This window comes from Lepisosteus oculatus, chromosome 4 (assembly GCF_040954835.1).
Source record: "Lepisosteus oculatus isolate fLepOcu1 chromosome 4, fLepOcu1.hap2, whole genome shotgun sequence".
Taxonomy (NCBI): Eukaryota; Metazoa; Chordata; class Actinopteri; order Semionotiformes; family Lepisosteidae; genus Lepisosteus; species Lepisosteus oculatus.
The window spans coordinates 53,834,794-53,850,164 of NC_090699.1; the positions used below are offsets into that span (position 1 = coordinate 53,834,794).

Sequence of the window (15,371 nt, forward strand, 5' to 3'; positions counted from 1 at the left end):
AGGAGACTCACTCATTCTCCTGACTTGAGCCTGTAGAATAGCAGTTGTTTCTGACTATGAGATAAGCCTTACACATGCACCCTTGGAGTCTTATGTAGATGCAATAACTGTAACAATTTAAAGGAAATCTGCAGCCTCAATGGGAGATTCTGATATATTAAAGATTTTTTGCTCTATAGTGTGCTTTAAATTCTCAATTATATTGCAAAAGCCCAGCAGTGAGGAGTCAGTGCTTTAGCAAAAACCTTTGGATTTTCATATTGTAGTGTTATACTGATGGAAAAATGGATTGTATGAAGGCTAAATCCCGTTCTATGAAAAAATGCAGATGTCGTAAGGTTAAGTAATGCTATTTTTATTAGAAAATTTAGATTGTCAAGGGATTTGTTTTCCAAGACCTGGTGATATTGGAATGGCTCTCCAAGGAACAATTATAGCATGAGTGTGTAAAGGCCAGCTTTATTCCCTTAGTTCCAAACACTTGTGGAAATAGACCTTTTCTGGTATAGACAACCTAATGTAATGACATTTCTACAGATAAAAGTTTTTATCTTACTGTATTTCATCCATGACACTGATCTGAGTCATCAGAAGCACAACAGCCTAGGTGGTGACACAGTAATAGCCAAAATGAGAACTTCTACTTGTAAACTTTTGATCCCTGTTTATATCCTGAAAAAATAAAATCCTCTTCAGTTTGTACAAAGTCTCCAACCTTGTTCCTGGAGAGCCCCACTCAAGCAGATTTTATACTTAGTTTTTAAATCACCAGTATATAAAGGCCTAGAACAACTTAATTATGATCAGTTGAATAGGTGGTGTGGTCAATTAAGTAATTTATAAATCATTTATATTGTAAGTATACTGTAAGCATATCTGGACTGGGGCTCCGCAGAACCAGACCTGTAGACCTTCATCATACTGACATACAATATGTCTTGGAGTGCAGAGCCATGCCTTACGAAACAGCTAGATTGTGTGATAGCATTCCTTGTGCTTAACTTTGGTGTGCCTGTGGATTCACAGGCCTCCTGTGCAAAGACACTGTAGGAAATGTACCCATTTGTGAGGGTGCCACTTGTGCTGGTTTGCTAAACAGAGGTTATTTCTCCTTACTTTATAAAAGGTGTGTCTGTAAAGAAAAGACACGTTTCCTAAATTATAGAATGCAAAATGAATATTCATCTTCCCATTATAATTGCAACCTTTGATTTGTGGAGCATGATCATTACAACTTTTATTGTTAAATAACCATATCTATATAGAGCTCATTATGTCAATACTATTTACCCTTTTTTCTGGAGTTATTAATAAGAAAAAAAGTTAAAACTTAATTTCGTTTTTTGTTTACAGTCGTATAATTTTTATTTGGATCAGGTTTGGTACTGTTTGATGTGTTAGGTTTTAAATCATGCACAGATACAGAATCAGTTTCCACAGCTTTGGGTTGTCTCTTTCCTACACTTTTGGACAGTGGTAGAAGCAGAGGTGAGCAGCACTGCTGTTGTCTTTGCTGAGCTGTCTTATGATCTGCTAAAGAGGGATGAGAACAGCAAGCAGGGCATCTGTTTTTTTTTGCTCTGGTGGTGTGTCTTTGTAAATCCCAGATGATGTGTCCTACAGGGGCAGAGGACCTAAATACAGTATGTATGCACCACCTCTCAGCAGTTTTCTAGAAACAAAAAAACTGCAAATTTGGGAGACCAAGCAAACAAACGGGCAAAACAATACACCTCTGGATTTTGTTTTTTATCTGTAGCTTGGAGGCTTGGCAGGAGAACTATACACCCGAGGCCAAGATTTTTTGTAAATTGAGAGGAATTCCAAATATCTACCTCTGGGCCCACGTCTGGGTCTGAAAACAAGATGCTTTAGTTGACAAATCTGAAACAAATGGTGGCCCTTGTCCGACTTGTGAGGCGACATAACTCAGGGCATGGGAACTGGACAGAGTGACCGACTGAACTTCAGGATCACTGGGATCCGTGTGTTCGAGACCTGCTGCTCTCCAAGACACCTCTTGGCGCAGGAAATATGAAAGGCTGCTCCTTGACTTTTAGAGAAACAAAGGACTGGTTGTGGGAAGTTGCTGTGCCTCTCATACCTCAGAGACTGAAGCCTCTGAGTGTAGGAGCCTGACCTTTAGAAAGTGGGGCAGGTTGAGAAGAAAGGTTTGATAGTCAATCCTAGAGATGCAGGCACAGGAGTCCAAACACTGTGAAGGTACAGTAGGGCAACCTCTTTATAACTGAGATAATGGGGTACACATGAGGGTAACTGGTTACAGGTTGCAGGTGGGAAACCAAATGCCCTGGCTAAAGTAACTGTACATTTTTTTGTACAATTTTCAATAGGTTTTTAGCATGTTTTCTGACTTGACCTATAATATGTTTTCTTTTCTACATACTGTACCATATTCATCTATATGTGCTCTAACCTATAGTGATATTATATCAGTTCTATCTAAATTTAAATAGTTGCTATAGCAACTAATAATAATAATAATAATAATAATAATAATAATAATAATTGCTTAAACTTATATAGCCAATTTCTGAACACTCCACTCAAAGTGCAGGTAATGGGGTCTCCTCTCCACCACCACCAATGTGTAGGCCCCACTTGGATGATGCGACGGCAGCCATAGTGCGCCAGAACGCTCACCAAACATCAGCTATCAGTGGGGAGGAGAGTGATGAAGCCAATTCATAGATGCGGATTATTAGGAGGCCGTGATTGGTAAGGGCCAATGGGAAATTCGGCCAGGACGCTGGGGTTACACCCCTACTCTTTTCGAGAAACGCCCTGGGACTTTTAATGACCAAAGAGAGTCAGGACCTCGTTTTTATGCCTCATCCGAGGGATGGCGCCTTTTTACAGTATAGTGTTTCCGTCACTTTACTGTGGCATTAGGACCCACATGGACAGCAGGCTGAGTGGCCCCTGCTGGGCCCACTAACACCTCTTCCAGCAGCAACCATAGCTTCCCAGGAGGTCTCCCATCCAGGGACTGACAAGGCTTAACCCTGCTTAGCTTCAGTGGGGTGCCAGTTGCGAGTTGCGGGGTGAAATATACAGTATGTAAAACACTCACTATGGGTCAAAAGGCTTCCCCTGTTCTGTAACCGTTGTTTTATTTACCCTACAGAATAAAAAGTCTTCATGCTGAAACTTCTGTTTCTCCTGGACCACAGTCAGATCCCTGCATTGTATTGCAGAATAGTGACAGACTGAAATATATATTTTATGTGTTATGATATTTATTTATTTTTTAAATTAAAAATCTCCTCCCTGCGGCTGAACTTTGCCTCCACCAAATGTAAGTTGAATTTGAGGTGAAGTGTCTCCAGAGTCTCCAGGGAGCCTAGTGGTAGTTGCTGGGAGTAACCTAACAAAAATAGCTTGGATAACAGGGGCATTGCTTTAGCTAGCTAAAGCACACATTAGACTGTTCCCTTTAGTCCAGATTGTGGTTTTGGTGCAGATGTTGCAGACTTGAGAGGTAGCCTCTCGATTGAAACTGAAGCAGTAGTTTGAAATATGTATACTGTATCAAGTGCCATTCTATGAGGACATTTTGTTTGTTTTTTTGCTTTAATGTTTATTTTCTGCCTCTAATCACTTTTGTGGCTGCTGTTCTCATTTTAGAGTAGCAGCTGCTCTATTATTATCTTTCTATTAATATCCTTGTATTAATAAACATACCCATGGGGAAATGTAAAACAGTTAACATACACAGAATGTGAGCTGGCCAATGGTTTTGCTGGTTTTGTCACACATTGTTATCCTCATAGAAAACCCTTTGATGGCCTGTATGTGTGTGCTTCTTTCCCCAAAGTTAGTTATGAACAAAAAGGACAGGCTGATTTTTTTTCTTTCAAATATAATTTGTTTGTGGTGAGTCACATTATTCACCTCTGGCTTGTAACATACAGTAGCTCCTGAGTGAAACTATGCTAAAGGAAACTGCCGTTATAGACGGTATAATACACATTCATTGAAAAGCTTAAAATATTTTAAATCTCAGCAATTTAATTTAGCTATATCTCCAGGATTGCAGTTTCAGCGATAGTGAAAAGTGCTTTATAGTGATTTGGAAACATCAGTAGGAGTTGGTATTGTAAAATTGCCTGAATGCTCACCACAGTGGGTAGATATGAACCAGAATGAGGATATATGAGATTAACTCGAATAAGAAAACAGATAACAGATGTTGAACAATATTGATAACTTTTGAGAATGTTGAATTGGACATTTCATGTAAAGATCCCAATCGTTGTACTTCTCCTCGTATACAACAAATGTGACTTAATGTGTGAAAACTCCAAGAAAAGCCAAAGACTGACATAAAAAGTAATCAGCAAAGTCATTCTGTGCCACTGATTAATCCAATATAGTAACATGTTTGTGACTGTTAAATTATATTCAGTGTAAGATGCTGTGACATCACAGTAATTGCTAAAAACAATAAAATAATTAATTAACCCATAATTCTGCATAAAAATTATATCTTACATCTTATATGTTACATTTTACATCTTACCCTACCATTTAAAGTTGCTTCTTTAGTTTATTTTGCCGTGTATTTACTCCATCTTTCATTTTGTTTCTTCTTGTTACACGTAGTTCACTTAAAATGTTATAGCTGACCTCAGATTTGTGAAGAGGGAGAGTTTGTGGTGTTCAGGGATACAGACATTTCTCACTGTCATATTAACTGTAATGCTACCCATTGCAGGAAAAAAAAACATAGAATGATGGTTGCGGCTAGTTTAAAAAATGTCCCTGTAAAGATCCGTCTCCACCAAACAATTAAAGATAAAAAAATGTTTGTTTTTCCTGCAGTTTTCTTCTCACGGGCGTGGCAGCTCTGTCCTCCTATTCCATTCATTTGCTGCTGAAGTCTTCAGGTGTTGTGGGTGAGTGAGCGTTGTAGAAGAATTAGATGTGTCCTACCCCTGGCACAGTAGGCTTGCTCTACTCTGGGCACAGTAGGTGTCCTCTATCACTGCTACAATACGTGTGCCCTACTCCTGGCACATTAAGCATGCTCTACTCCTGACACAGTAGGTGTGCTCTACCACTGCTACAGTAAGCATGCCTTACTCCTGGCGCAGTAGGCTTGCTCCACCCCTGGCACAGTAGACATTCCCAAATCCAGGCACACTAGACATGCCCTCCCTTTGGCACAGACGGTATGCCCTGCTCCTGGCACAGCAGATGTGCCCTGCCACTAGCAGAACATATGTGCCCTACCCCTACCACAAGAGACATTCCCTAACCCTGCCACAGAGGGTCAAAAGTCTGAGGACAGCCTAAATGTTGCTCAGACAGATCCCTGAATAAAAACAACAGTGTGTTGTTCTTTTAGGAATATTAGATCTGTTGGTCTCTCATAACATACAGTACAAAGAGATAAATGCATTATTTATTATCTTTCAGTAAAAAAGTCACAGGACTTGTTTATTTGAACCTAACAGGCAGCTGTCTGAGTTTTGGAAATGGTTTGGAATTCAGACACGTTTGCTCTTCAGATGTTGAAGTGAGAGGACATTAACCGTCATATGTTCTCTTTAATATCCACTCTCAATAGGTACAGAGTAGACAGTCTGTCCCAGGAAACAAATAAGAGGCTTTTATGAAAGTACTTACTTATTAAAAATAGTATGCTTTGTGTGTGTAACTGCTCTGTAAAGATTTCCTTCACACACACTGTCTTTTTGTGACTGCAACTTTCAAGGACACAACCCATGCAGATGTTATCAACCACTCTTGTTGCTGTACATGGTTGATGATTGGGATATGTGTGTTTTTTCTCTTCCCACAGGGATACGGGCCTATGAGCAGCTTGGGTTCAAGGCCTTTGGCACACCAGGCAAGCTGGCAGCTGGGATTGCCATCACCTTACAGAACATTGGAGGTCAGGCCTCATTGAATCCAACTCGTCCGACACATTCATTTTGTTCCAATTCCTTTGATTGCAACACAACACTAGCACCATGGTGCATGTGTTCCTCTTTCATACTGAAGCTGTAAATCTAAGCGGTTGCTTTTTCTATCACATCACATCCTGTTCTTTCCTTTCTTTTAAGATTCTTTTTAAAATATAAAAAGACTGATATGTACAGCTTGGATTTTTGGTGATCCACAAACTTTTTTGTTAATTGTACATGTTGAGCATCTTTTCAAAAGTTGGAGAGATGTTTTTGTCTGTTGTTAGCGTATAACAGAGGCTGAGAATTAAGAGGTGTGGGGAGCAACCTGTTTTCTTTTGTCTTGGGAGTGAGCTGCGACAGCCCATTTGACAAACACCAGTCGAACCGTTTGGTTTGTCAGTGTAACCTTAAATAATGTCACACCCTGATAGTAGGACTGGTGAAAGTTTAAACTGAATTGGAACTGGCACCCTGGCAAAGACCTGATTGTTTGAAAACATTTTAGATGGGCTTTGTGACGTATATTATGGAGGCCAAATCGCAGGTACACATGATTGGATTTTGAAAAGGATTTATAAAACAAATGTTTAACAACAACTTTAAAGGAACACACCCAAACAACAGAAATTAATCCAAGGTGACGTTTAAATCTGAATTGTAAATAAAAATACATAAACATTGTTTGGAGAGCTCTTTTGGTATTTTTGTTGTGTGCACATGAGCAACGCTGATGGTCATGTACCGTTCTTTTCTGAAACCATTCAGAACACCCAACGGGCATCTCCCTTTGATAAACGAATAACAAACTAACTCCCAGAGAGGGGACATTTGTAAACAAAAAAGGATCCGACAGCTGGGGTGTGAATTTTATTTATGTTATATATCTGTGGTATCGCTTGGTTTTAGCTTTTGCACGATGCACCAAGATCACCTGTTATGTTAACCAACCTCTTTTTCCCCACACAGCTATGTCCAGTTACCTGTACATTGTCAAATATGAGTTCCCTCTTGTCATCCAGGCCTTTCTGAAATCCAGCACCTCATCTGAGTAAGTATGTCTGAAGGACTTACTGAGACCAATTCACACAGTATTTCACTGCAACGTGTCATCAGAGGCATCTGATGACCTCTGGCTGTGGAAAGTGCATTCCACAATAAGCATCATAGAACGCCCATGATTTATTTAAGCTGCTTCTTCAGTTTATAATATTAAACTCCTGTTGAATACCTCAAAACATTCTAAACCCAAAAGTATTGATATGCACTGCATAGCTCACAAGACATTGACAGCATTAAGTTTGATTCATGTTGCTTTTCCTGAGCCCATGGATGTTACTATCCCTGCTAATGAACTGTTATGGTGATGGCTGAATTTGCACCCAGTTCACAACAGTATAAATGTCCTTGCACTGGGAGGCTTGGTGATCATACCCAAGAGGCCAGGAGCTAAGGTGCTCATGTGGCACCATATCAGCCATTCTAACTCTGGTAACAGGGTCTGGTCTGGTAGTCTTCACAGCTGCATTCTCAGCTACTGGTTTTTAGAACACAGCTGTGTCCTTGGCTCCCATTAGGAAACAGATAAACTCTGCAGAGAAGGTGGGTGAGCATTCAGGCACCACTATTGGTCAGAGAGGGAGAGGATGTCTGACATTGTTGGCATGGTGGAGCCCCTGGTGTGCTGACAACCGTTCATAACAACAGCGTTGTCATGCGGAGTGTTTCCAAACTGACAGCAGCACTTAAACTGGGAGTTATGAAGTGGATGGTTACACTCGTGACTGCAGGTCAGTGTACAACGCGAGCCACAAGCAATGGGAAACTGTCCATCTTTTGCTTGTCCTAAATGCTTTGTCTGTTCTGTCTCAAATATATGTTTTTGGCTCCTGGCGTAAGAATGTCTTAAAGAACTTGGTTTCCAGTCAGGCGGTGGTGGGATGTGTGTGTATACATACAAGTGCTTTTCACATTGTGATCTCGATTCTAACCATCAAAAACAAAATAAAGCGCTTAGCAGGATTACAGAAATACTATTGAGTCTAGAGATAGTGATAACTGGCTAATGGTCACATATTTAGTTCTGTCTAATTGTCTTGATAATGTGCAAAGGTCTTGGAATGAGGTAGATTTCCTTTTCAGGAATTGGTGTCTGTTAGTAGGAAAAAAGCAGTGTTTAAAATGGATTTCATGACCATTTGTCATTCCACAAAGGATATTTAAAAATGTATTTCTTTCTATGCCATAGAGAGCAAGTGGTATGATGAAGGTAGGCCATTCTGAAAGGCGGGTGGCACCTGAGTTTGGTGTCAGCATAAAGTGGGATCAAGGCATCTGGGAATGTTTCTGAGAGTCTGGGGATGTCCATAGATATTGAGGGAAAGGTAATTCACAGTCAAATCCAGCAACAGATTACTGGTAATGGAACTGCAAAACCATCAGGCTGATGGACTTCGGAATAGCAGTTCTGTTTCAAGTAGAAAATTGGGAACCATTGTCACAGTACAAGATGTTTGTACTCTTTTACAGCAAGACACTCAAGTGGTGTGATGTCTACCTTACTCACATAGTGGAGCTTTTTTGGAGCTTCTCTTGGCTAATGAGCCATGAAGAGTCTACAGGATAGAGGATATGTACTGTACAGAAATGACCTGGTTATTGGCCTCTTCCTGGTTATCCTCCTGAAATGGACAGTTTTGTTGGTTCTAGAGGTGTGGAAACACAATTGCAAATGGCTGCACAGATCTCTTTTTTAGCATATTAATTAATTGTAACATACAGGGGTTTTAGTCATTTTACCTTGTAGTATCTTATGTTGTACATATTGTAAATAATGGTAATGATTCTGAAATTTTGTATTTCAAATCTTGACTGGTACTGACCGTTTACCTAATCAATCCAGTCACGTTGCTTAGAGTGTTTTATGTGACTTCATTTAAAAACAAACAATTTTGCGCATTGTGTTTTGAATCATGTTTGAAGTACAGTAGCTACAACATAGAAGAGTTGCAAAGGAAGCTGGAGTGATGCATTTATGGTCATTTAAATTTCTGTAAATACATATTTTCAGAGCATTTCCTGATTCTTGTTTTCAAAACACATTGCTTTTTCATATGAATTCATATGAAGACACACTACATGTGGAATACAGGCTACTTTGAGGAGTCTCTCGCTACTTTAAAAAAAAGGCTGCTGTGTTGTTCTGGATAAAAAAAACAACCATTGACTGAGACTTTGTGAACTTAGTGGTCACAGAAGGCAGAGGGAGAGTAATTTCATATACAGGCCTCACTTTGACATAGAAGGGCTATGTTTATTGGATACAGTAGGGGCAGTCAGCCACGTGTATCTATATATATAGAGCTCTTTTTGTAGTCATCCCCTAATTTGTCTGTGTTTGGTTTCTTGTGTCAGTCAAAAGGGATTCTGAGGATAGCAAAGAGCATGTCATCAGAGGCAGCATCTTTGCCTTTCTTTACATTAAAGTTGTTTTATACCCTTGTTAACCCTCTTGGGTAACTCTGTTCCTCTGACCAAAATGATTAGACAGTAAGTCACCTATAACTGGATTTTTAGTATTTTGGGGATTTGGGATTTAGTATTAATTTTTAATATGACCCCAGATTACATGACCCTTCACTTTTTTTACAGAATACAATATAATTTCTTCCACAGCATTATTTATTTTCTAAAATAATAATATTAGTTTTCATTTCTTTGACCCTGTGGGTTTGTCAGGAAACTGAAATGAAATCTAGAAATAAAAACTCTGCAGACTCCAGTGTCCTGTCAGTCTCTCCTTGTTTTTAACTACTAATCCTTACAATGTGTTTGTTTTTATTTCAGTCTGTTTTTTATTAGCAATTATAATGTCGTGTAGTTTACAATGTCTGTCAGCCTGCCTGACTGGTATGAGATACAAAGTTTTTTTTTTGCTGTTCCAGAAAATAAAAACGCAGATAGTTATTAAAAATGACAGCAAAAAATACACTTACAGAAAGGGGTTAGCAGCTTGTCTGTCTAGAGTTAGGCTTGACCATGGTGGAGGATATGGCATATTTCAGAAGCAAAAGGAATTTTCTGGGCAATTGCCAGGTGGCAGACAACACATTTGCTTGGTTTTTTTTTCAGGTCATGCGTTTTTTGCTCGAAGGAAAATGAAAATGCATAGAGGCACCCCCTTCCCCCTCCCCCAGAAATCCCAAAAGTTGTGATGTGAGGGAGGTCCCCCCCAGAAAAGGAAAGGGTTGTCAGACAGTCTGAAGTCGCAACACTGGAGCGACGTCCTAGAAAAGGAAAGTATCTTGAAGACTGGAAGCTCTTTGTTAGGAGGTCCATGTTTGAATAGAGAGAGGTTAAACAACCATTTTAAAGCAGCCAGACTGAGTGCTGCCTCCTTGGCTTGTGCTATAGCCCTCACAGAAAACTGGCTGTAAGTCTCTCTATAAATCTTTTCAGTGAGTGTAAGAATTAGATGGTGTAGATCTGCTCCAGACAGCCCTGGAGAGCTGGCCTGACGTGACCTGAGTCCAGAGCCTGTCTGCAGGCATTTTCTGCAAAACTGGATGCCTCTTTAAGATCAGACCACAATTGGGTTAAAAGGTCAACAGCAACAATGTCTTGAGTCGACTTTCAGTGGACTTTGTCTAAGGTGGGCTTAGAAGTGTCCCAAACTAGTGCAACAATGTCTGTTTAAACTGCCAGTGTTTCATCTGAGCCTACTTTAACTGTTGTCAGAGCACATAACACCATTAGTTTATGTTTAAAGTAATCTTTTATGACATTTACTTTTCCTATTAACTATGCTTTAGTAATAGTCGGGCTGATTAGGCTAAACATATGGTTCTCTTTGTCAAAATTTATCAATGGAATTTGTCAGTGGAAGATGTATAAAGACCAGCACCATTTTAAAAACTATAGTCAAAAGTCAAAGACATTTACTAATGAAGAAGACAGACATAGTAAGCATTTTTTTATAATGAAAATATTATTTTGATATTCTGGATTCCCTTTATCCATTTTGGAACTTTGAACTAGGACATGATTTTGTTTTTTAATCGTATTAAGATTGAGCTTTTTTTGCATTCTGTTATGTTTACTCAGTGTGTCTACTCAGTCTGTTCTGCACACTGTACTTAGTTGGAAGAGAAAGAGCTCTGGGAGATGTAGGATTTCTGAGGTCAGTGTTACCTCCCTTTTCCTGAGACACAGCAGTTAATGTGTTTGCTCATACTGAAGGAAAAACTATACTGTAAATACTAAAGTGCCAGATTGTTTGGTGACTCTGAGAACATATGTAAGACAAATGTTTTATGAGTCACACATTTAAAGGCCTATTTTAAGAACAAAATCTGAAGGTGTGGAAATAATTAAATTTCTATAGCGCTTTTCATCACAAAGTGCTTTACATAGGAGGAAACCCATTTCATCTTCAATATGCAACAGCCATTACATAGCAGACAACCCAATGCACTTCAAACTAGGTAGATAAATGAGGCATTGCTTCACCAATTCATGGTGGTCAGAATATTCAAACCCTGACGCTTAACCAGGATGCCAAGGTTAACACCCTTATTTGTGTAATCAGTGGAGTCGTAATGACAAAGTAGTCAGGGTTAACATATAAACTGAAGGATGGCACCTCCTACAGCAGTGTCCCCAGTGAACATACTGGGAAATTGGCTTGGAAATTGTGGTTCAGTGGGAATTGTGCAACCTATTTGTCGACAAGCACCATTTACAGCATTGACCTGGTTTTCCTTAGAGGTCAAACCAGGGCTGACCAAACCATGATTTTCAGTTAATTTCTATCAATTTCCATCTCTCCATCCATTTTCTAACTGCTTTGTCCAAACAGAGTGTCACAGAGAGAGCTGGGGCCTATCCTGGCAAGTGATGGAAGCAAGGCAGGATACACCCTGGATGCAGGCCAAATCGACACTAACAAGGACATATTCAAGCTAGGGCTAATTTTCCCAGAAGCCAGTGATCTATGAGTTACAGTACTATGTCTTTGGATTGTGGGAGTAAACTGGAGCACCTGGAGGAAATTCACATGAACACAAAGAGAACATAGAAACTCCACACAGACAGCAATTCAGAATCTTTAAAAAATAACAAAAGAAACAATTGTGAATGATCTCATTTCATTTGTTATTTTGGAGGACTAACTGTAGCCTTGAGAAGCCTTTGTACTCTGGTTTAATGAGAAAAAACAACACCAAACCTACAGTATCTGTCTGAATGGTCCAGTGATACCCTGGTATTTAGGTAGTGAGAGACCAATGGACATCTAAGTCTACACCAGGCTGGTTCTATGTTTCCTCCATTTCTCAGTTCCTGGAACTGCAATTGATATCAATGATCAATCAATAAGATATCAATATTTATCGTGCTAAATGGACTGGTTAAAGATCTCAGTCAAGAGACACTATTTTCTGCCTTATTAAATTTTGTATCTTGATAGCATCTGGGTCTTTCAGAACATTTTACATTTAGTCTGTGACAGACTTCTGCGCTATATTACAAAGAGCTAGATTAGGCAGCTTTTTTCTTCCTGTTTCTTTTAACAGTAGGAGAATAATACTAAGCAGCAAAATCTTTTCTGCTGCCATGATTTATAGTTTGGGGAATAACGCTGTTGTTCTCTGTTGTGCTCCCATGTCCATTTCTCTCAACTGGAAATACCTTTGAAAGAATGTCGACATTTAAACAAAGAGGTTTCATTAATTCCTCCAAAGGATTGGTAAACTGTCAAAAGGCAAATTTATAGGTCTGACTCGGAAAGTGTAAGTCTGCCAAACACACCATGTTGTGACCAGCGGTCAAGAAAGGCAGACAGAGTACCTTATTATTTGGTAGTGTGTCTGTTTGTCTGTTTGACTGAATTTCTAAGAAATGGGACTTTGATAAGAGTTTGGTGCATGCTATTACCAAATGAGTAATAACTAGGAATAGCAACACCCAAGAATTAAGTGTATTAAAAATATTTTTTGTGTGTTTTAGTTGTAGTAAATTGACACATCCCATGTGCCAGGGCTAATCTCTTGGCCGTAGGTAAATGAACCTGGGACCCTTGTGTGGAGTGAGGAGTGACCAAGGGGTTTGCTGCTAAGGTGGAGATGGGGTGGAGATGGGATGCAAGAGATGAATGCAAGGGTGAAAAGGAATGATTACAAATTAGACCAGCTGAGGCTATTTGATTTCTTGTGAACTGTCATTAAAAACTTCATTTGGTGGCACATTGTACAGGCCACTTATGATCTAGGTGTTTTGAAGATTACTTGAAGATTATTTCATTATTGATTACTTAAAGACTGAAAAGTGCTCTAGGAAGCATATCAAATTTGTCTTTTAAAAGAAGGCTGATGTTAGCACTGTGCACTTCTTAATCTATGATCTGGCAGCAGGTTTGCAGAAGACAGTAGAACAGATGCCATGGCAAGTTAATTAATTTTTTTTTCCCACTGATGCTTAAATTGAGTTTAATGAAAGCGCATTGAACAGATGAGAGTTTTTTGCTCCATGAGTAATTAGAGATTATGATTCACAGTCACTTTGCGGTACTAATTTGCAGTCTGCTAAGTCTTGTAAAATAAAGTGTTTTAAGATTTTACTTGTTCTAACAAAGCAGCACATCTTAGTACACACATCAGTATTATAGATCGCTTTTGCAATTGTCTGGTGGATATTTTGATAGAGTAGCTGAGACTAACAATGGAGCTTCACTATTCTTAGCTGAAGTCTACCCTAAGCTTGATTAGGGGGGTTGATTGGTGGTTTCCAATCACTACTTTTTGTGTCTAGGTTGCTAGAGATCACAGATCACAGATCACAGATTGAAACCAGCTCTTTAACACATTTTCCTTTACCTGCTGAGATGTGGAGCTACAGCTGTTGTGTCTTTAATAGACAGTCTTTTCCATTGTTCTAAACCAGACAGTAGCTGAAAAAAAAGATAAAGGTTTAAATGAAGGAATTCATTGATTTAATCTTTTCATTTTCTGATTTACCTTAGAGCAGATTCTTGGCGGGATTAAAACATTGATAAACAGCGGATTTAGATTTTCCAGAAGATTGTAATAGTGAAATGTGCAGCCTGTAGTTTGTGGTCCTCATAGAAATATTATTATTTGCTGTAAATAAAATCTACATCCAATATTTTCGATAAACATTTAATGATATCTGCCAATCAATGTTTTTATTTTTTATATTTTATGTCTTCTTAACAATTTTGCTTTGTGAGCAGTTTAGCTGGAGATCCTAACGTAGTTATTGTCAGGTGTAACTTGCCCCATGTTGATTTCTTCTTAAAATTTCTCTGTGTAGTTTACCCTGGGTCATCCTCCACCTCACTGGTGCGATAGTGACTTTTTTTAATTTTCCTTTTTCTGAGCAATAGTAGAAAGTAGTCTTACACTAAACTTTGTTTACATGACATTCAGAGCAGTGTACCTGTCACAGGAGTAATTCCTGAAAATGTGTATTTGTATTGTTCTTTTTTTAAGGCACACAACTTTTCATAAATTACAGAAGGGATTATAATGGGCAATACCTTCTAATGTAATGAACACTACTATTCTATAAAGTGTCGTTATTAAATTGTACACCAACAAAAATACAGAATGCATAATGTACATTATATTAAAATAATGTGACAGACATGTCAATTGTTGCTGCGTATAAATTGAGGATAAGTTGTGAAAAGGTAAATGGAAAATTTCAAATTTTCCACATCCTCCCCAAATCTTCCCTCACAATAAAAAGTCAAACTAAAGGAAAGGGAGACAGACATAAAAAGTGGCGTAACAAAATACGAATTGTACAAAAATTGATGTGTTTTTAAAAGATTAGGGAATAAGAATTCCGTGCAGGAAGGTTTGCTTAGGCACGATAAAGGGAATAATTACATGGTTTTGAACACAGAGAAAAGAATGAAAATTGCAGTTCAAGTCTATTGTGGAAAAAGAGCTGGAGACTTTCCTTGTGCTGAAGTCGGGATTGGCTTTATGCTTGCTTGCTGACAACAGTCTTTTGTTCTTCTAGGGAGTGGTACGTGAATGGCAACTACCTGGTCATCCTGGTGTCTGTCTGTGTCATCCTGCCTCTGGCTCTCATGAAGCAGCTAGGTGAGTTTCTGGTTTGAACTACCATGATTCAGGAAGCCTTGCTTGTACAGTATGTTGGAGTACATGTTCAGGCTTAAAAAGGATGTCTCCATATTTCACCTTTAATCTAACCTCACAGCTGCTTTGGAGTCAGTGTGAACTGTGGCATATGACTAAATAAATACATTCCATGCTGAAAAGAGAAGAAAACACACAAATTCCATTGTAGGTCCCTGCAGTGTTTATAGCCATATACAGAATGTAAGGCTCCACGGCCCAAGTGTTGTGTCTCTTCTCTTCTCTTTTCAGCTTGGAATAAACCTTTACTTGT

The 15,371-nt window shown here is 38.9% G+C and overlaps 1 protein-coding gene across 4 annotated transcripts in view; it reads left to right on the forward strand.

The window, feature by feature from the left end:
• Positions 1-15,371, forward strand: part of LOC102693010 (sodium-coupled neutral amino acid transporter 3) — a 60,177-nt gene that overhangs the window by 29,352 nt on the left and 15,454 nt on the right. For all 4 annotated transcript variants that reach the window (XR_001478425.2, XM_015347350.2, XM_015347352.2 and 1 more), the window contains exons 5-8: positions 4,846-4,919; positions 5,828-5,920; positions 6,903-6,984; positions 14,979-15,061. Coding sequence is in view for 3 of the 4 variants with exons in the window: in XM_015347350.2 (XP_015202836.1) it covers positions 4,846-4,919; positions 5,828-5,920; positions 6,903-6,984; positions 14,979-15,061 (332 nt within the window). In the remaining variant the exon portion in view is untranslated. The remainder of the gene's footprint in view (positions 1-4,845; positions 4,920-5,827; positions 5,921-6,902; positions 6,985-14,978; positions 15,062-15,371) is intronic.